The sequence below is a fragment of the Panulirus ornatus genome, chromosome 5, assembly GCF_036320965.1.
Source record: "Panulirus ornatus isolate Po-2019 chromosome 5, ASM3632096v1, whole genome shotgun sequence".
In the NCBI taxonomy this organism is placed as follows: Eukaryota; Metazoa; Arthropoda; class Malacostraca; order Decapoda; family Palinuridae; genus Panulirus; species Panulirus ornatus.
The window spans coordinates 28,041,443-28,063,640 of NC_092228.1; the positions used below are offsets into that span (position 1 = coordinate 28,041,443).

General features: G+C 42.2%; 1 protein-coding gene across 2 annotated transcripts in view; it reads left to right on the top strand.

Annotated features, from left to right (window-relative positions):
* LOC139748641 (midasin) overlaps window positions 1-22,198 on the top strand; it is a 355,039-nt gene that overhangs the window by 68,258 nt on the left and 264,583 nt on the right. For both annotated transcript variants that reach the window (XM_071661871.1, XM_071661870.1), the window contains one exon: window positions 13,238-14,039. In XM_071661871.1, the coding sequence (XP_071517972.1) occupies window positions 13,238-14,039 (802 nt within the window). The remainder of the gene's footprint in view (window positions 1-13,237; window positions 14,040-22,198) is intronic.

The window sequence follows — 22,198 nt, forward strand, 5'->3', positions numbered from 1 at the left end:
TACCATCCAAACCTGCTGCCTTGCTGGCTTTCATCTTCTGCAAAGCTTTTACTACCTCTTCTCTGTTTACCAAATCATTTTCCCCAACCCTCTCACTTTGCACACCACCTCGACCAAGACACCCTATATCTGCCACTCTATCATCAAACACATTCAACAAACCTTCAAAATACTCACTCCATCTCCTTCTCACATCACCACTACTTGTTATCACCTCCCCATTTGCGCCCTTCACTGAAGTTCCCATTTGCTCCCTTGTCTTACGCACTTTATTTACCTCCTTCCAGAACATCTTTTTATTCTCCCTAAAATTTAATGATACTCTCTCACCCCAACTCTCATTTGCCCTCTTTTTCACCTCTTGCACCTTTCTCTTGACCTCCTGTCTCTTTCTTTTATACATCTCCCACTCAATTTCATTTTTTCCCTGCAAAAATCGTCCAAATGCCTCTCTCTTCTCTTTCACTAATAATCTTACTTCTTCATCCCACCACTCACTACCCTTTCTAATCAACCCACCTCCCACGCTTCTCATGCCACAAGCATCTTTTGCGCAATCCACCACTGATTCCCTAAATACATCCCATTCCTCCCCCACTCCCCTTACTTCCATTGTTCTCACCTTTTTCCATTCTGTACTCAGTCTCTTCTGGTACTTCCTCACACAAGTCTCCTTCCCAAGTTCACTTACTCTCACCACCCTCTTCACCCCAACATTCACTCTTCTTTTCTGAAAACCCATACAAATCTTCACCTTACCCTCCACAAGATAATGATCAGACATCCCTCCAGTTGCACCTCTCAGCACATTTACATCCAAAAGTCTCTCTTTCGTGCGCCTGTCAATTAACACATAATTCAATAACGCTCTCTGGCCATCTCTCCTACTTACATATGTATACTTATGTATATCTCGCTTTTTAAACCAGGAATTCCCAATCACCAGTCCTTTTTCAGCACATAAATCTACAAGCTCTTCACCATTTCCATTTACAACACTGAACACCCCATGTATACCAATTATTCCCTCAACTGCCACATTACTCACCTTTGCATTCAAATCACCCATCACTATAACCTGGTCTTGAGCATCAAAACCACTAACACACTCATTCAGCTGTTCCCAAAACACTTGCCTCTCATGATCTTTCTTCTCATGCCCAGGTGCATATGCACCAATAATCACCCATCTCTCTCCGTCAACTTTCAGTTTTACCCGTATTAATTGAGAATTTGCTTTCTTACATTCTGTCACATACTCCCACAACTCCTGTTTCAGGAGTACTGCTGCTCCTTCCCTTGCTCTTGTCCTCTCACTAACCCCTGACTTTACTCCCAAGACATTCCCAAACCACTCTTCCCCTTTACCCTTGAGCTTCATTTCACTCAGAGCCAAAACATCCAGGTTCCTTTCCTCAAACATACTACCTATCTCTCCTTTTTTCACATCTTGGTTACATCCACACACATTTAGACACCCCAACCTGAGTCTACGAGGAGGATGAGCACTCCCTGCATGACTCCCTCTGTTTCCCATTTTTTAGAAAGTTAGAGCCATTGTACAAAGGCAAAGGGGATAAGAGTGAGTGCTCAAATTACAGAGGTATAAGTTTGTTGAGTATTCCTGGGAAATTATATGGGAGGCTATTGATTGAGAGGGTGAAGGCATGTAGAGAGCATCAGATTGGGGAAGAGCAGTGTGGTTTCAGAAGTTGTAGAGGATGTGTGGATCAGGTGTTTGCTTTGAAGAATGTATGTGAGAAATACTTAGAAAAGCAAATGGATTTGTATGTAGCATTTATGGATCTGGAGAAGGCATATGATAGAGTTGATAGAGGTGTTCTGTGGAAGGTATTAAGAATATATGGTGAGGGTGGCAAGTTGTTAGAAGCAGTGAAAAGTTTTTATCAAGGATGTAAGGCATGTGTATGTGTAGGAAGAGAGGAAAGTGATTCATTCTCAGTGAATGTAGGTTTGCGGCAGGGGTGTGTGATGTCTCCATGGTTGTTTAATTTGTTTATGGATGGGGTTGTTAGGGAGGTGAATGCAAGAGTTTTGGAAAGAGGGGCAAAAATGAAGTCTGTTATGGATGAGAGAGCTTGGGAAGTGAGTCAGTTGTTGCTCGCTGATGATACAGCGCTGGTGGCTGATTCATGTGAGAAACTGCAGAAGCTGGTGACTGAGTTTGGTAAAGTGTGTGAAAGAAGAAAGTTAAGAGTAAATGTGAATAAGAGCAAAGTTATTAGGTACAGTAGGGTTGAGGGTCAAGTCAATTGGGAAGTAAGTTTGAATGGAGAAAAACTGGAGGAAGTAAAGTGTTTTAGATATCTGGGAGTGGATCTGGCAGCGGATGGAACCATGGAAGCGGAAGTGGATCATAGGATGGGGGAGGGGGCGAAAATCCTGGGAGCCTTGAAGAATGTGTGGAAGTCGAGAACATTATCTCGGAAAGCAAAAATGGGTATGTTTGAAGGAATAGTGGTTCCAACAATGTTGTATGGTTGCGAGGCGTGGGCTATGGATAGAGTTGTGCGCAGGAGGGTGGATGTGCTGGAAATGAGATGTTTGAGGACAATGTGTGGTGTGAGGTGGTTTGATCGAGTAAGTAATGTAAGGGTAAGAGAGATGCGTGGAAATAAAAAGAGCATGGTTGAGAGAGCAGAAGAGGGTGTTTTGAAATGGTTTGGGCACATGGAGAGAATGAGTGAGGAAAGATTGACCAAGAGGATATATGTGCCAGAGGTGGAGGGAACGAGGAGAAGTGGGAGACCAAATTGGAGGTGGAAAGATGGAGTGAAAAAGATTTTGAGTGATCGGGGTCTGAACATGCAGGAGGGTGAAAGGCGGGCAAGAAATAGAGTGAATTGGATTGATGTGGTATACCGGGGTTGACGTGCTGTCAGTGGATTGAATCAGGGCATGTGAAGCGTCTGGGGTAAATCATGGAAAGCCGTGTGGGGCCTGGATGTGGAAAGTGAGCTGTGGTTTCGGGCATTATTGCATGACAGCTAGAGACTGAGTGTGAACGAATGGGGCCTTTGTTGTCTTTTCCTAGCGCTACCCCGCACACATGAGGGGGGAGGGGGATGGTATTCCATGTGTGGCGAGGTGGCGATGGGAATGAATAAAGGCAGACAGTGTGAATTGTGTGCATGGGTATATATGTATGTGTCTGTGTGTGTATATATATGTGTACATTGAGATGTATAGGTATGTATATTTGCGTGTGTGGACGTGTGTGTATATACATGTGTATGGGGTGGGTTGGGCCATTTCTTTCATCTGTTTCCTTGCGCTACCTCGCAAATGCAGGAGACAGCGAGAAAGCAAAATAAATATGAATATATTTATTTTGCTTTGTTGCTGTCTCAAGCGTTAGCGAGGTAGCGCAAGGAAACAGATGAAAGAATGGCCCAACCCACCCACATACACATGTATATACGTACACATCCACACGTACAATATTTACATACCTATACATCTCAACGTATACATATATATACTCACACAGACATATACATATATACACATGTACACAATTCATACTGTCTGCTTTTATTCATTCCCATCGCCACCCCGCCACACATGCAAATAACCACCCCCTCCCCTCAAATGTGCGCGAGGTAGTGCTAGGAAAAGACAACACAGGCCACTTTCGTTCACATTCAGTCTCTAGCTGTCATGTAATAATGCACCGAAACCACAACTCCCTTTCCACATCCAGGCCCCATAGAACTTTCCATGGCTTACCCCAGACGCTTCACATGCCCTGGTTCAATCCATTGACAGCACGTCGACCCCGGTATATCACATCGTTCCAATTCACTCTATTCCTTGCACGCCTTTCACCCTCCTGCATGTTCAGGCCCCGATCACTCAAAATCTTTTTCACTCCATCTTTCCACCTCCAATTTGGTCTTCCACTTCTCCTCGTTCCCTCCACTTCTGACACATATATCCTCTTTGTCAATCTTTCCTCATTCATTCTCTCCATGTGACCAAACCATTTCAACACACCCTCTTCTGCTCTCTCAACCACACTCTTTTTATTACCACACATCTCTCTTACCCTATTATTACTAACTCGATCAAACCACCTCACACCACATATTGTCCTCAAACATCTCATTTCTAGCACATCCACCCTCCTGCGCGCAACTCTATCCATAGCCTACGCATCGCAACCATATAACATTGTTGGAACCACTATTCCTTCAAACATACCCATTTTTGCGTTCTGAAGTAATGCTCTCGACTTCCACACATTCTTCAACGCTCCCAGAACTTTCGCCCCCTCCCCGTCCCTATGATTCACTTCCACTTCCATGGTTCCATCCGCTGCCAAATCCACTCCCAGATATCTAAAACACTTCACTTCCTCCAGTTTTTCTCCATTCAACCTTACCTCCCAATTGACTTGTCCTTCAACCCTACTGTACCTAATAACCTTGCTCTTATTCACATTTACTCTCAGCTTTCTTCTTTCACACACTTTACCAAACTCAGTCACCAGCTTCTGCAGTTTCTCACACAAATCAGCCACCAGTGCTGTATCATCAGCAAACAACAACTGACTCACTTCCCAATCTCTCTCATCCACAACAGACTGCATACTTGCCCCTCTTGCCAAAACTCTTGCATTCACCTCCCTAACAACTCCATCCATAAACAAATTAAAAAACCATGGAAACATCATACACCCCTTCCGCAAACCTACAATCACTGAGAACAAATCACTTTCCTCTCTTCCTACACATGCACATACCTTACATCCTCGATAGAAACTTTTCACTGCTTCTAACAACCTGCCTCCCACACCATAAATTCTTGATACCTTCCACAGAGCATCTCTATCAACTCTATCATATGCCTTCTCTAGATCCATATATGCTACATACAAATCCATTTGGTTTTCTAAGTATTTCTCACATACATTCTTCAAAGCAAACACCTGATCCACACATGCTCTACCACTTCTGAAACCACACTGCTCTTCCCAATCTGATGCTCTGTACCTGCCTTCACCCTCTCAATCAATATACTCCCATATAATTTCCCAGGAATACTCAACAAACTTTTTTTTTTTTTTTTTTTTTTTTTTTTTGCCGCTGTCTCCCGCGTTTGCGAGGTAGCGCAAGGAAACAGATGAAAGAAATGGCCCAACCCACCCCCATACACATGTATATACATACGTCCACACACAGAAAATATACATACCTACACAGCTTTCCATGGTTTACCCCAGACGCTTCACATGCCTTGATTCAATCCACTGACAGCACGTCAACCCCGGTATACCACATCGCTCCAATTCACTCTATTCCTTGCCCTCCTTTCACCCTCCTGCATGTTCAGGCCCCGATCACACAAAATCTTTTTCACTTCATCTTTCCACCTCCAATTTGGTCTCCCTCTTCTCCTCGTTCCTTCCACCTCCGACACATATATTCTCTTGGTCAATCTTTCCTCACTCATTCTCTCCATGTGCCCGAACCATTTGAAAACACCCTCTTCTGCTCTCTCAACCACGCTCTTTTTATTTCCACAGATCTCTCTTACCCTTACGTTACTTACTCGATCAAACCACCTCACACCACACATTGTCCTCAAACATCTCATTTCCAGCACATCCATCCTCCTGCGCACAACTCTATCCATAGCCCACGCCTCGCAACCATACAACATTGTTGGAATGACTATTCCTTCAAACATACCCATTTTTGCTTTCCGAGATAATGTTCTCGACTTCCACACATTCTTCAAAGCTCCCAGAATTTTTGCCCCCTCCCCCACCCTATGATCCACTTCCGCTTCCATGGTTCCATCCGCTGCCAGATCCACTCCCAGATATCTAAAACACTTCACTTCCTCCAGTTTTTCTCCATTCAAACTCACCTCCCAATTGACTTGACCCTCAACCCTACTGTACCTAATAACCTTGCTCTTATTCACATTTACTCAACAAACTTATACCTCTGTAATTTGACCACTCACTTTTATCCCCTTTGCCTTTGTACAGTGGCACTGTGGAAGCATTCTGCCAATCCTCAGGCACCTCACCATGAGTCATACATACATTAAATAACCTTACTAAGCAGTCAACCATACAGTCACCCCCTTTTTTAACAAAATCCACTGCAATACCATCCAAACTGCTGCCTTGCCGGCTTTCATCTTCCGCAAAGCATTTACTACCTCTTCTCTGTTTACCAAATCATTTTCCCTAACCCTCTCACTTTGCATACCACCTCAACCAAAACACCCTATATTTTCCACTCTTATCATCAAACACATTCAACAAACCTTCAAAATACTCACTCCATCTCCTCACATCACCACTACTTGTTATCACTTCCCCACTTGCCCCTTCACTGAAGTTCCCATTTGTTCCCTTGTCTTACGCACTTTATTTACCTCCTTCCAAAACATCTTTTTATTCTCCCTAAAATTTGATGATATTCTCTCACCTCAACTCTCATTTGCCCTCTTTTTCACCTCCTGCACCTTTCTCTTGACCTCCTGCCTCTTTCTTTTATACATCTCCCACTCTCCCATTTTTTCCCTGCAAAAATCGTCCAAATGCCTCTCTCTTCTCTTTCACTAATAATCTTACTTCTTCATCCCACCACTCACTACCCTTTCTAATCAACCCACCTCCCACGCTTCTCATGCCACAAGCATCTTTTGTGCAAGCCATCACTGCTTCCCTAAATACATCCCATTCCTCCCCCACTCCCCTTACCTCCTTTGTTCTCACGCTTTTCCATTCTGTACTCGTCTCTCCTGGTACTTCCTCACATAAGTCTCCTTCCCAAGCTCACTTACTCTCACCACTCTCTTCACCCCAACATTCTCTCTTCTTTTCTGAAAACCCCTACAAATCTTCACCTTCGCCTCCACAAGATAATGATCAGACATTTCTCCAGTTGCACCTCTCAGCACATTAACATCCAAAAGTCTCTCTTTCGTGCGCCTATCAATTAACACGTAATCCAGTAACACTCTCTGGCCATCTCTCCTACATACATACGTATACTTATGTATATCTCATTTTAAACCAGGTATTCCCAATTACCAGTCCTTTTTCAGCACATAAAGCTGCAAGCTCTTCACCATTTCCATTTACAACACTGAACACCCCATGTACACCAATTATTCCCTCAACTGCCACATTACTCACCTTTGCATTCAAATCACCCATCACTATAACCTGGTCTTGTGCATCAAAACTACTAACACACTCACTCAGCTGCTCCCAAAACACTTGCCTCTCATGATCTTTCTTCTCATGGCCAGGTGCGTATGCATCAATAATCACCCATCTCTCTCAATCCACTTTCAGTTTTACCCATATGAATCTAGAGTTTACTTTCTTACACTCTATCACATACTCCCACCACTCCTGTGTCAGGAGTAGTGCTACTCCTTCCCTTGCTCTTGTCCTCTCACTAACCCCTGACTGTACCCCCAAGACATTTCCAAACCACTCTTCCCCTTTACCCTTGAGCTTCATTTCACTCAAAGCCAAAACATCCAGGTTCCTTTCCTCAAACATACTACCTATCTCTCCTTTTTTCTCATCTTGGTTACATCCACTCACACTTAGACACCCCAATCTGAGCCTTTGAGGAGGATGAGCACTCCCCGCGTGACTCCTTCTTCTGTTTCCCCCTTTTAGAAAGTTAAAATAGACGGAGGTATACATTCATATTCCATTCTTTTTCCTTGGTTTAGACATTCATGTATGTCATGACATTTAGCTGATAATTGGATTTGCATACTTTTTCCAAGCAGAGATCCATGTTGGCTTCATTAATTAACTATTCTTAGTTAAATGGTTTAATGTCATGTCCATTTTTATGATCCTTCAAAACTTTTATTACATGTGAAGTCAAACTAAGTGATCTGTATTGTTTAATTTGGATCCTTTGTTTCTTGTTTGTGGCATATGCCAATTTTTGAATGTCCATGATTTTGCTATTGCATTTTTTGTCTTTTTGAGGAATGTAGATAGGATTCTATCTAGTCCTGGAGCTGAATTCCTGTGAGCTGATCAGTCACATTAAGTGTCATCTTCCAATGTTTCAGTGTTTATGAGTGCGTTTTCATGATGTTGATTAAATGGTTCATCTTCAAATTTCTCCTTACATTTTGAGCTGAATAATGATTTATATTGTTCAATCAGCATCCTGTGTATTTCTTTGAAGTCATTTTTGTATCCATATCCTACCTTGAATTGTCCAATGGTAGAGATATAGGCGAAACTCAAGCCAGCCAGCTTACGCAAGATATATGAGAGCAAGGAATGAGTTTAGCAGGATAAGAAAAGAGGAACAGAAGGTTTGAAAATAGTATTGTGGATAAGGCAAGTGAATATCCAAAAATTTTTCAGAGGTTCATCTGAAGTAGAATGTCACTTAAGGAGCAGCTAATCAGATTAAGGAATTGAGGATGATGAAAGGATATATAAGGAACTGAACAAAAATGTCTTCACAGTGGAATACACTATATACCCATCACTAGTGAGATAGGATGGGAGTGAGGCTTTAGAGAATGTTGAGATATCTCGAAAAGACATTAGCAAAATACTGAAAGATCTTTTCCCATACAAAGCTCATGGTCCTGATGAAATTTCACTGTATGTGCTAAAGATGTGTGCAGATACAGGAGTTTACATGAGAAAGACAGACAACAGGAGGCCTGATTGGCCCACAACTTGGTTGTCTGAAAAATAAATTCATTTAACGTGACAAAAAATGTAATTTCACTCAGTACTTTTTTAAGCATTCACTGACTCCCCACTGCTGCACGTTATCCATCTAGTGTCCCTGTTACCACTGTCACTTATACTTTTATTTCTGGTGTTTTTCTCAAAGTATACCTGAATTAATAGAATATTTGTCTAAACGACTTTTGAAGGTATATTTATCTATATATTTATTCCATGTGGGGCGAGGTGGCGATGGGAATAAATAAAGGCAGACAGTATGAATTATGTACATGTGTATATATGTATATGTCTGTGTGTGTATATATATGTGTACATTGAGATGTATAGGTATGTATATTTGCGTGTGTGGACATTTATGTATATACGTGTATGGGGGTGGGTTAGGCCATTTCTTTCGTCTGTTTCCTTGCGCTACCTCACAAACGCAGGAGACAGCGACAAAGCAAAATAAATAAATCAATAGATAAATATTTATTTTGTCTTTGTCACTGTCTCCTGCATTATCGAGGTAGCACAAGGAAACAGACGAAAGAATGGCCCAACCCACCCACATACACATGTATATACATACACGTCTACACACGCAAATATACATACCTATACATCTTAACGTATATATATATATATATATATATATATATATATATATATATATATATATATATATATATATATATATATATATACACACACATATATATACACATACATACACATGTATATAATTCATACTGTCTGCCTTTATTCATTCCCATCGCTACCCCGCCACACATGAAATAACAACCCCCTCCCCCCTCATGTGCGCAAGGTAGCGCTAGGAAAAGACAACAAAGGCCACTTTCGCTCACACTCAGTCTCTAGCTGTCATGTAATAATGCACTGAAACCATAGCTCCCTTTCCACATCCAGGCCCCATAGACCTTTCCATGGTTTACCCCAGACGCTTCACATGCCCTGGTTCAATCCGTTGACAGCACGTTCAACCGCGGTATACCACATCGTTCCAATTCACTCTATTCCTTGCACGCCTTTCACCCTCCGCATGTTCAGGCCCTGATCACTCAAAACCTTTTTCACTCCATCCTTCCACCTTCAATTTGGTCTCCTGCTTCTCCTTGTTCCTTCCACCCCTGACTCATATATCCTCTTTGTCAATCTTTACTCACTCATTCTCTCCATGTGACCAAACCATTTCAATACACCTGCTCTTGCTCTCTCAACCACACTCTTTTTATTACCACACATCTCTCTTGCCCTTATATTACTTATTCATTCAAATCACCTCACACCACATATCGTCCTCAAATATTTCATTTCCAATGCATCCTCCCTCTTCCGCACAACCCTATCTATAGTCCATGTCTCGCAACCATATAACATTGTTGGAACCACTATTCTTTCAAACATGCCCATTTTTGCTGTCCAAGATAATGTTCTCGCTTTCCACACATTCTCCAACTTTCCCAGAACCTTCGTCCCCTCCCCCACCCTGAGACTCACTTCCGCTTCCATGGTTCCATCCACTGCTAAGTCCATTCCCAGATATCTAAAACACTTCACTTCCTCCAGTTTTTCTTCATTCAAACTTACCTCCCAATTAACTTGTCCCTCTTATTCACATTTACTCTCAACTTTCTTCTTTCACACACTTTTCCAAACTCACTCACCTGCCTTTGCAGTTTCTCACCTGAATCAGTCACCAGCACTGTATCATCAGTGAACAACAACTGACTCACTTTCCATGCTCTCTCATCCACAACATATTGCATACTTGCCCCTCTCCAAAACTCTTGTATTCTCCTCCCTAACCAACCCATCCATAAACAAATTAAACAATCATGGAGACATTATGCACACCGACATTTATTGGGAGCTAATCACTTTCCTCTCATCCTACTCGTACACCTGCCTTACATCCCTGATAGAAACTTTTCACTGCTTCTAGCAACTTACCTCCCACATCACAATCTCTTGATACCTTCCACAGAGCATCGATATCAACTTTATCATATTCTTTCTCCAGATCCATAAATGCTACATACAAATCCATCCGTTTTTCTAAGTATTTCTCACATACATTCTTCAAAGCAGACATCTGATCCACACATCCTCTACCACTTCTGAAACCACACTGCTCTTCCCCAATCTGATGCTCTGTACATGCCTTCACCCTCTCGATCAATACCCTCCCATATAATTTCCCAGGAATACTCAACAAACTTACACCTCTGTAATTTGAACACTCACGTTTATCCCCCTTGCCTTTGTACAATGGCACTATACATGCATTCTGCCAGTTGTCAGGCACTTCACCATTACCCATACATACATTGAATATCCTTACCAAACAGTCAAGAATACAGTCACCCCCTTTTTTGATAAAATCCACTGCAGTACCATCCAAACCCGCTGCCTTGCTGGCTTTCATCTTCCGCTAAGCTTTCACTACCTCGTCTCTGTTTACCAAACCATTCTCCCTGACCCTCTTACTTCACACACCATCTCAGCCTAAATACCCTATATCTGCCACTCTCTTATCAAACACATTCAACAAACCTTCAAAATACTCACTCCATCTCCCTCTCACTTTACTACTTGTTGCGAGGTAGCGCAGGGAAACAGGTGAAAGAATGGCTCAACCCACCCACATACACATGTATATACATAAACGCCCCACACATGCACATACACATACCTATACATTTCAACATATACATATATACACATGTACACATTCATCATGCTGCCTTCATCCTTTCCCACCCCCACCCTGCCACACATGAAATGGCACCCCCTCCCCCCACGTGTACATGAGGTAGCACTAGGAAAAGACAACAAAAGCCACATTTGTTCACACTCAATCTCTACCTGTCATGTGTAATGCATTGAAACCACAGCTCCCTTTCCGCATCCAGGCCCCACAAAACTTTCCATGGTTTACTCCAGACACTTCACATACCCTGGCTCAATCCATTGACATTACGTTGACCCCGGTATACCTCATCGTTCCAATTCGCTCTATTCCTTGCACGTCTTTCACCCTCCTGTATGTTCGAGCCCTGATCACTCTATCCTTTCACCTCCAATTTGGTCTCCCACTTCTCTTTCCCTCCACCTCTGACACATATATCATCTTTGTCAATTTTTCCTCACACATTCTCTCCATGAGACCAAACCATTTCAAAACACCCTCTTTGCTCTCTCAACTACACACTTTTTATTACCACACATCTCTCGTACCCTTTCATTACTTACTCAATTGAACCACCTTACATCACATATTGTCCTCAAGCATCTCATTTCCAACACATCCACCCTCCTCCGCACAACCCTATCTATAGCCCATGTCTCACAACCATATAACATTGTTGGAACCACTATTCCTTCAAACATACCCAGTTTTGCTCTCCGAGATAATGTTCTCACCTTCCACACATTCTTCAACGGTCTCAGAACCTTCACCCCTCTCCCACCCTATGACTCACTTCCGCTTCCATGGTTCCATCTTCTGCTAAATCCACTCCCAGATATCTAAAGCACTTCTCTTCCTCCAGTTTTTCTCCATTCAGACTTACCTTTCAATTTACTTGTCCCTCAACCCTACTGAACCTAATAACCTTACTCTTATTCACATTTACTCTCAGCTTTCTTCTTTCACACACTTTACCAAACTCAGCCACCAACTTCTGCAGTTTCTCACCCGAATCAGCCACCAGCTCTGTATCATCAGTGAACAACAACTGACTCTTCCCAAGCCCTCTCATCTACAACAGACTGCATACTTGCCCCTCTCTTCAAAACTCTTGCATTCACCTCCCAAACAGCCTCATCCATAAACAAATTAAACAACCATGGAGATATCACACACCCCTGCCGTAAACTGACATTCACTGGGAACCAGTCACTTTCCTCTCTTCCTACTCGTACACATGCCTTACATCCTCGATAAAAACTTTTCACTGCTTCTAGCAACTTACCTCCCACACCACATACTCTTAATACCTTCTACAGAGCATCTCTATCATCTCTATCATATGCCTTCCCCAGATCCATAAATGCTACATACAAATCCATCTGTTTTTTAAGTATTTCTCACATACATTCTTTAAAGTGACATTGGAATATCAAGACTTATGTGTTGAGGATGAAAGTAAGATACTTTTTTTTTTGGAGGGAGTTATACTTCACTCCCTTGTGAGTTTCATTTTCTTTATCATTTAGGCAATTGATTATAGTAATTTTGCACAAGAAGAAGCTTCAGGAATATGTCTTAAATCATTTCTCTGTAGAGAACTGATATATGTTAAAACTGAAATCCTGTTCAGATGCACTTTTTCTTTGTAGAATGTCCATATCTCTTAGTATTTACCATTTTTCTATAAATCTGCAAATTATGAAGCCTTAATTGTCCATTACACTATGAGGTGCTTGTAGTCTTTTGCAGACATGTTGAATTTTCATTTTTTTTATTTATTAGAATGTCATTTTTTGTTATTTTCTTTTCAGGAAGCTCTAGATTGCTTTTGTGCTGCTGTACCCAATCTATCAACACGTTTCAATTTTGCTGTGCATGTTGGTTCGTTCATGAACTGCACCAGGGCAGAGGTTGAGTACTACTGCACACAATATAAACCAGAGATAAAGCAGATGTCCTCTCACTTGATTGTGGGTCAGAGGGCAAAGTTGTTGAAAAAACCTACTAAATCTTTAAATTTGGGTCAAAATGAAAGTGTGATATTTTCATTCACAAGACCTGCAGCTTGCTTGATGGAGAGGATTGGTGTAGCAATCATGAATCAAGAGCCAGTTTTGATAGTCGGAGAAACAGGGACAGGGAAAACTTCAACTGTGCAGTATCTAGCACACCATACCAGGCATAAGTTGTGTGTTATTAACATGAATCAGCAGAGTGATTCAGCAGATCTTCTTGGAGGATTCAAGCCTGTGGAAATGAAAACTATTGTGGCACCAGTGCGGCAGGAATTTGAATATCTCTTTGCTTCCACTTTCTCAACTTTCAAGAATAACAGATTTCTTCAGCATGTTATGGTATGCTTTGTCAACCAGAGGTGGAGTGACCTATTTTCTCTAATGGAGCACACACAAAAGAAAGCTGTAGAGAATCTTGTAGGATCAGAAAAAGGAAGAAAAGGACAAAAAAATAATGCAAAGAAATCTAAAATATTGTTGGTTAGATGGGAGAAACTGAGATTAAGAGTAGCAACTTTAAGGGATCAAGTTAAGCATGCACAGAGTGCCTTGGCCTTCTCCTTCATCGAGGGAGCCCTTGTTAAGGCTATTCGAGAAGGTTAGTGGAGGAATGGTTCCTATTAATGTTACACAGTGTGTTTAGTATATTATTTGGTTTAGATTGCCCTTGGGGAGGATTTATTTGACATTAAAAGAGGAAGAGAATGTGTGGACAAAATGTTTCCTTTGAAAAATTTGTGAGAAATGGTTAGAGATTTGTATGTGGCACATGTGGATCTAGAGAAAGCATATTATGTAGTTGTTAGAGTTACTATGTGGCAGATGCTGTTAGTATATGGTATGGAAGGAAACTTACTAGAAGCAGTGAGGAGTTCTAATTGAGAGAATAAAGTGTGTATGCAAGAAGGAAGGGAGGAATTAGAGTGGTTCTAGAGGAAGATTGGTTTTTCAATTGTATGTGATGACTGCATAATCTGTTTATGAATTGGGTGTTGAGGGGGTAAATGTGAAGTTCATGGAGTTAGGGTTGAATCTACATGCACAAGTGTGGTTTGCATTTAGTGTTGCTGACCATCACACATTTACGGGCCGCTTGGAATTGAGTGCATAGATTCTAAGCCTATGTCAGTCAGTCCATAGTCATCCCATCTGGTCATCCCCACCAAGGGGTAAATTGACAATATGGGTACCTGTCGTGTGATTTTTATTATTATCATACTTAATCGCAGTTTCATGCATCAGTGAGGCAGTGTCAGGAAACAGACACTTGCGAGGTAGCACAAGGAAACAGACGAAAGAATGGCCCAACCCACCCACATACACATGTATATACATACACGTCCACACACGCAAAATATACATACCTATACATCTCAATGTATACATATATATACACTCACTGACATACATATATACATGTGTACGTAATTCATACTGTCTGCCTTTATTCATTCCCATCGCGACCTTGCCACACATGGAAAAACAACCCCCTCCCCCCTCATGTGTGCGAGGTAGCACTAGAAAAGACAACAAAGGCCCCATTCATTCACAGTCAGTCTCTAGTTGTCATGTAATAATGCACCGAAAACACAGCTCCCTTTCCACATCCAGGCCCCACAGATCTTTCCATGGTTTACCCCAGACGCTTCACATGCCCTGGTTCAATCCATTGACAGCACGTCGACCCCGGTATACCACATCGTTCCAATTCACTCTATTCCTTGCATGCCTTTCACCCTCCTGCATGTTCAGGCCCTGATCACTGAAAATCTTTTTCACTCCATTTTTCCACCTCCAATTTGGTCTCCCACTTCTCATTCCCTCCACCTCTGACACATATATCCTCTTGGTCAATCTTTCCTCACTCATTCTCTCCATGTGACCATATATATATATATATATATATATATATATATATATATATATATATATATATATATATATATATATATATCCTGGGGATAGGGGATTAAGAGTACTTCCCACGTATTCCCTGCGTGTCGTAGAAGGCGACTAAAAGGGGAGGGAGCGGGGGGCTGGAAATCCTCCCCTCTCGGTTTTTTTTTAATTTTCCAAAAGAAGGAACAGAGAATTAGGCCAGGTGAGGGTATTCCCTCAAAGGCCCAGTCCTCTGTTCTTAACGCTACCTCGCTAATGCGGGAAATGGCGAATAGTTTGAAAGAAAGAATATATATATATATATATATGGGAGAAAGAATACTTCCCACGTATTCCCTGCGTGTCGTAGAAGGCGACTAAAAGGGGAGGGAGCGGGTGGCTGGAAATCCTCCCCTCTCTCTTTTTTTTTTTTTTTAATTTGCCAAAAGAAGGAACAGAAAAGGGGGCTAGGTGAGGATATTCCCTCTAAGGCCCAGTCCTCTGTTCTTAACACTACCTCGCTAACGCAGGAAATGGCGAATAGTATGAAAAAAAAAATATATATATATATATATATATATATATATATATATATATATATATATATATATATATATATATATATATGTTGGGGATGAGAGAGCTTGGGAAGTGAGTCAGTTGTTGTTCGCTGATGATACAGCGCTGGTGGCTGATTCATGTGAGAAACTGCAGAAGCTGGTGACAGTTTGGTAAAGTGTGTGAAAGAAGAAAGTTAAGAGTAAATGTGAATAAGAGCAAGGTTATTAGGTACAGTAGGGTTGAGGGTCCAGTCAATTGGGAGGTTAGTTTGAATGGAGAAAAACTGGAGGAAGTAAAGTGTTTTAGATATCTGGGAGTGGATCTGGCAGCGGATGGAACCATGGAAGCGGAAGTGAATCATAGGGTGGGGGAGGGGGCGAAAATCCTGGGAGTCTCGAAGAATGTGTGGAACTCGAGAACATTATCTCGGAAAGCAAAAATGGGTATGTTTGAAGGAGTAGTGGTTCCAACAATGTTGTATGGTTGCGAGGTGTGGGCTATGGATAGAGTTGTGCGGAGGAGGGTGGATGTGCTGGAAATGAGATGTTTGAGGACAATATGTGGTGTGAGGTGGTTTGATCGAGTAAGTAACGTAAGGGTAAGAGAGATGTGTGGAAATAAAAAGAGCGTGGTTGAGAGAGCAGAAGAGGGTGTTTTGAAATGGTTTTGGCACATGAAGAGAATGAGTGAGTAAAGATTGACCAAGAGGATATATGTGTCGGAGGTAGAGGGAACGAGGAGAAGTGGGAGACCAAATTTTAGGTGGAAAGATGCAGTGAAAAAGATTTTGAGTGATTGGGGCCTGAACATGCAGGAGGGTGAAAGGAGGGCAAGGAATAGAGTGAATTGGATCGATGTGGTATACCGGGGTCGATGTGCTGTCAATGGATTGAATCAGGGCATGTGAAGCGTCTGGGGTAAACCATGGAAAGTTGTGTGCGGCCTGGATGTGGAAAGGGAGCTGTGGTTTCGGGCATTATTGCATGACAGCTAGAGACTGAGTGTGAACGAATGGGGCCTTTGTTGTCTTTTCCTAGCGCTACCTTGCACACATGAGGGGGGAGGGGGATGTTATTCCATGTGTGGCTAGGTGGCGATGGGAATGAATAAAGGTAGATAGTGTGAATTGTGTGCATGTGTATATATGTATATGTCTGTGTGTGTATATATATGTGTACATTGAGATATATAGGTATGTATATTTGCGTGTGTGGACGTGTATGTATATACATGTGTATGTAGGGGGGTTGGGCTATTTCTTTCGTCTGTTTCCTTGTGCTACCTCGCAAACGCGGGAGACAGCGACAAAGCAAAATAAAATATAAAATATGACTCATGGTAGACTTATATGCTGAAAAAGGACTGGTGATTGGGAATTCCTGGTGTAAAAAGAGAGATATACATAAGTATATGTATGTAAGTAGGAGAGATTGCCAGAGAGCGTTATTGGATTACATGTTAATTGATAGGCGCGCGAAAGAGAGACTTTTGAATGTTAATGTGCTGAGAGGTGCAACTGGAGAGATGTCTGATCATTATCTTGTGGAGGCAAAGGTGAAGATTTGTAGAGGTTTTCAGAAAAGAAGAGGGAATGTTAGGGTGAAGAGAGTGGTGAGAGTAAGTGAGCTTGGGAAGGAGACTTGTGTGAGGAAGTATCAGGAGAGACTGAGTACAGAATGGAAAAAGGTGAGAACAAAGGAGGTAAGGGGAGAGGGGGAGGAATGGGTTGTATTTAGGAAAGCAGTGATGGCTTGCGCAAAAGATGCTTGTGGCATGAGAAGCGTGGGATGTGGGCAGATTAGAAAGAGTAGAGAGTGGTGGGATGAAGAAGTAAGATTATTAGTGAAAGAGAAGAGAGAGGCATTTGGACGATTTTTGCAGGGAAATAATGCAAATGAGTGGGAGATGTATAAAAGAAAGAAGCAGGAGGTCAAGAGAAAGGTGCAAGAGGTGAAAAAGAGGGCAAATTAGAGTTGGGGTGAGAGAGTATCATTAAATCTTAGGGAGAATAAAAAAATGTTTTGGAAGGAGGTACATAAAGTACGTAAGACAAGGGAATCAATGGGAACTTCAGTGAAGGGGGCTAATGGGGAGGTGATAACAAGTAGTGGTGATGTGAGAAGGAGATGGAGTGAGTATTTTGAAGGTTTGTTGAATGTGTTTGATGATAGAGTGGTAGATATAGGGTGTTTTGGTCGAGGTGGTGTGCAGAGTGAGAGGGTTAGGGAAAATTATTTGATAAACAGAGAAGAGGTAGTAAAAGCTTTACGGAAGATGAAAGCCGGCAAGGCAGCGGGTTTGGATGGTATTGCAGTGGAATTTATTAAAAAAGGGGGTGACTGTATTGTTGACTGATTGGTAAGGTTATTTAATGTATGTATGACTCATGGTGAGGTGCCTGAGGATTGGCGGAATGCTTGCATAGTGCCATTGTGCAAAGGCAAAGGGGATAAAAGTGAGTGGTCAAATTAAAGAGGTATAAGTTTGTTGAGTATTCCTGGGAAATTGTATGGGAGGGTATTGATTGAGAGGGTGAAGGTATATACAGAGCATCAGATTGGGGAAGAGCAGTGTGGTTTCAGAAGTGGTAGAGGGTGTGTGGATCAGGTGTCTGCTTTGAAGAATGTATGTGAGAAATACTTAGAAAAGGAAATGGATTTGTATGTAGCATTTATGGATCTGGAGAACGCATATGATGGAGTTGATAGAGATGCTCTGTGGAAGGTATTAAGAATATATGGTGTGGGAGGCAACTTCTTAGCAGCAGTGAAAAGTTTTTATTTAGGATGTAAGGCATGTGTACGTGTAGGAAGAGAGGAAAGTGATTTGTTCTCAGTGAATGTAGGTTTACAGCAGGGGTGTGTGATGTCTCCATGGTTGTTTAATTTGTTTATGGATGGGGTTGTTAGGGAGATGAATGCAAGAGTTTTGGAAAGAGGGGCAAGTATGCAGTCTGTTGTGGATGAGAGTGCTTGGGAAGTGAGTCAGTTGTTGTTCGCTGATGATACAGCGCTGGTGGTGGATTCATGTGAGAAACTGCAGAAGCTGGTGACTGAGTTTGGTAAAGCATGTGAAAGAAGAAAGCTGAAAGTAAATGTGAATAAGAGCAAGGTTATTAGATACAGTAGGGTTGAGGGACAAGTCAATTGGGAGGTAAGTTTGAATGGAGAAAAACTGGAGGAAGTAAAGTGTTTTAGATATCTGGGAGTAGATCTGGCAACGGATGGAACCATGGAAGCGGAAGTGAATCATAGGGTGGGGGAGGGGGCGAAAGTTCTGGGAGTGTTGAAGAATGTGTGGAAGTCGAGAATGTTATCTTGCAAAGCAAAAATTGGTATGTTTGAAGGAATAGTGGTTCCAACAATGGTATATGGTTGTGAGGCATGGGCTATGGATAGAGTTGTGCTGAGGAGGATGGATGTGCTGGAAATGAGATATTTCAGGACAATATGTGGTGTGAGGTGGTTTGATTGAGTAAGTAATGAAAGGGTAAGAGAGATGTATGGTAATAAAAAGAATGTGGTTGAGAGAGCAGAAGAGGGTGTTTTGAAATGGTTTGGTCACATGGAGAGAATGAGGTAGGAAAGATTGACAAAGAGGATATATGTGTCAGAGAAGTGGGAGACCAAATTGGAGGTGGAAAGATGGAGTGAAAAAGATTTTGAGTGATTGGTGCCTGAACATGCAGGAGGGTGAAAGGCATGCAAGGAATAGAGTGAATTGGAACGATGTGGTATACCGGGATCGACGTGCTGTCATTGGATTGAGCCAGGGCATGTGAAATGTCTAGGGTAAACCATGGAAAGGTCTGTGTGGCCTGGATTTTGAAAGGGAGCTGTGGTTTCGGTGCATTATACATGACAGCTAGAGACTGAGTGTGAACAAATGTGGCCTTTGTTGTCTATTCCTAACGCTACCTCGCATACATGAGGGGGAAGGGGGTTGTTGTTTCATGTGTTTCGGGGTGGTAACGGGAATGGATGGGGGCAGACAGTATGAATTATTTACGTGTGTATATATGTATATATTTATTTATGATTTATTTTTCTTTGTCGCTGTCTCCCGCGTTTGTGAGGTAGCGCAAGGAAACAGACGAAAGAAATGGCCCAACCCACCCCCATACACAATGTATATACATACACGTCCACACACGCAAATATACATACCTATACATCTCAATGTACACATATATATACACACACAGACACATAGACACATACATATATACCCATGCACACAATTCACACTGTCTGCCTTTATTCATTCCCATCGCCACCTTGCCACACATGGAATACCATCCCCCTCCCCCCTCATGTGTGCGAGGTAGCACTAGGAAAAGACAACAAAGGCCCCATTCGTTCACACTCAGTCTCTAGCTGTCATGCAATAATGCCCGAAACCACAGCTCCCTTTCCACATCCAGGCCCCACACAACTTTCCATGGTTTACCCCAGACGCTCCACATGCCCTGATTCAATCCACTGACAGCATGTCAACCCCGGTATACCACATCGATCCAATTCACTCTATTCCTTGCCCGCCTTTCACCCTCCTGCATATTCAGGCCCCGATCACACAAAATCTTTTTCACTCCATCTTTCCACCTCCAATTTGGTCTCCCACTTCTCCTCGTTCCCTCCACCTCCGACACATATATCCTCTTGGTCAATCTTTCCTCACTCATTCTCTCCATGTGCCCAAACCATTTCAAAACACCCTCTTCTGCTCTCTCAACCACGCTCTTTTTATTTCCACACACCTCTCTTACCCTTACATTACTTACTTGATCAAACCACCTCACACCACACATTGTCCTCAAACATCTCATTTCCAGCACATCCATCCTCCTGCGCACAACTCTATCCATAGCCCATGCCTTGCAACCATACAACATAGTTGGAACCACTATTCCTTCAAACATACCCATTTTTGCTTTCCGAGATAATGTTCTCGACTTCCACACATTCTTCAAGGCTCCCAGAATTTTCGCCCCCTCCCCCAGCCTATGATCCACTTCCGCTTCCATGGTTCCATCAGCTGCCAGATCCACTCCCAGATATCTAAAACACTTCACTTCCTCCAGTTTTTCTCCATTCAAGCTCACCTCCCAATTGACTTGACCCTCAACCCTACTGTACCTAATAACCTTGCTCTTATTCACATTTACTCTTAACTTTCTTCTTTTACACACTTTACCAAACTCAGTCACCAGCTTCTGCAGTTTCTCACATGAATCAGCCACCAGCGCTGTATCATCAGCGAACAACAACTGACTCACTTCCCAAGCTCTCTCATCCCCAACATATATATATATATATATATATATATATATATATATATATATATATATATATATATATATATATATATTTTTTTTTTTTCATACTATTCGCCATTTCCTGCATTAGCGAGGTAGTGTTAAGAACAGAGGACTGGGCCATAGAGGGAATATCCTCACCTAGCCCCCTTTTCATCAGCGAACATCATCATCTATATACAAAAGCAAAAAAAAAAAAAGATATATATATGTATATATATATATATATATATATATATATATATATATATATATATTTTTTTTTTGCTTGTCGCTGTCTCCCGCGTTTGTGAGGTAGCGCAAGAAAACAGACGAAAGAAATGGCCCAACCCACCCCCATACACATGTATATACATACGTCCACACCCGCAAATATACATACCTACACAGCTTTCCATGGTTTACCCCAGACGCTTCACATGCCCTGATTCAGTCCACTGACAGCACGTCAACCCCGGTATACCACATCGATCCAGTTCACTCTATTCCTTGCCCTCCTTTCACCCTCCTGCATGTTCAGGCCCCGATCACACAAAATCTTTTTCACTCCATGTTTCCACCTCCAATTTGGTCTCCCTCTTCTCCTCATTCCCTCCACCTCCGACACATATATCCTCTTGGTCAATCTTTCCTCACTCATTCTGTCCATGTGCCCAGACCATTTCAAAACACCCTCTTCTGCTCTCTCAACCACGCTCTTTTTATTTCCACACATCTCTCTCACCCTTACGTTACTTACTCGATCAAACCACCTCACACCACACATTGTCCTCAAATATCTCATTTCCAGCACATCCATCCTCCTGCGCACAACTCTATCCATCGCCCACGCCTCGCAACCATACAACATTGTTGGAACCACTATTCCTTCAAACATCCCCATTTTTCCTTTCCGAGATAATGTTCTTGACTTTCACACATTCTTCAAGGCTCCCAGAATTTTCGCCCCCTCCCCCAGCCTATGATCCACTTCCGATTCCATGGTTCCATCTGCTGCCAGA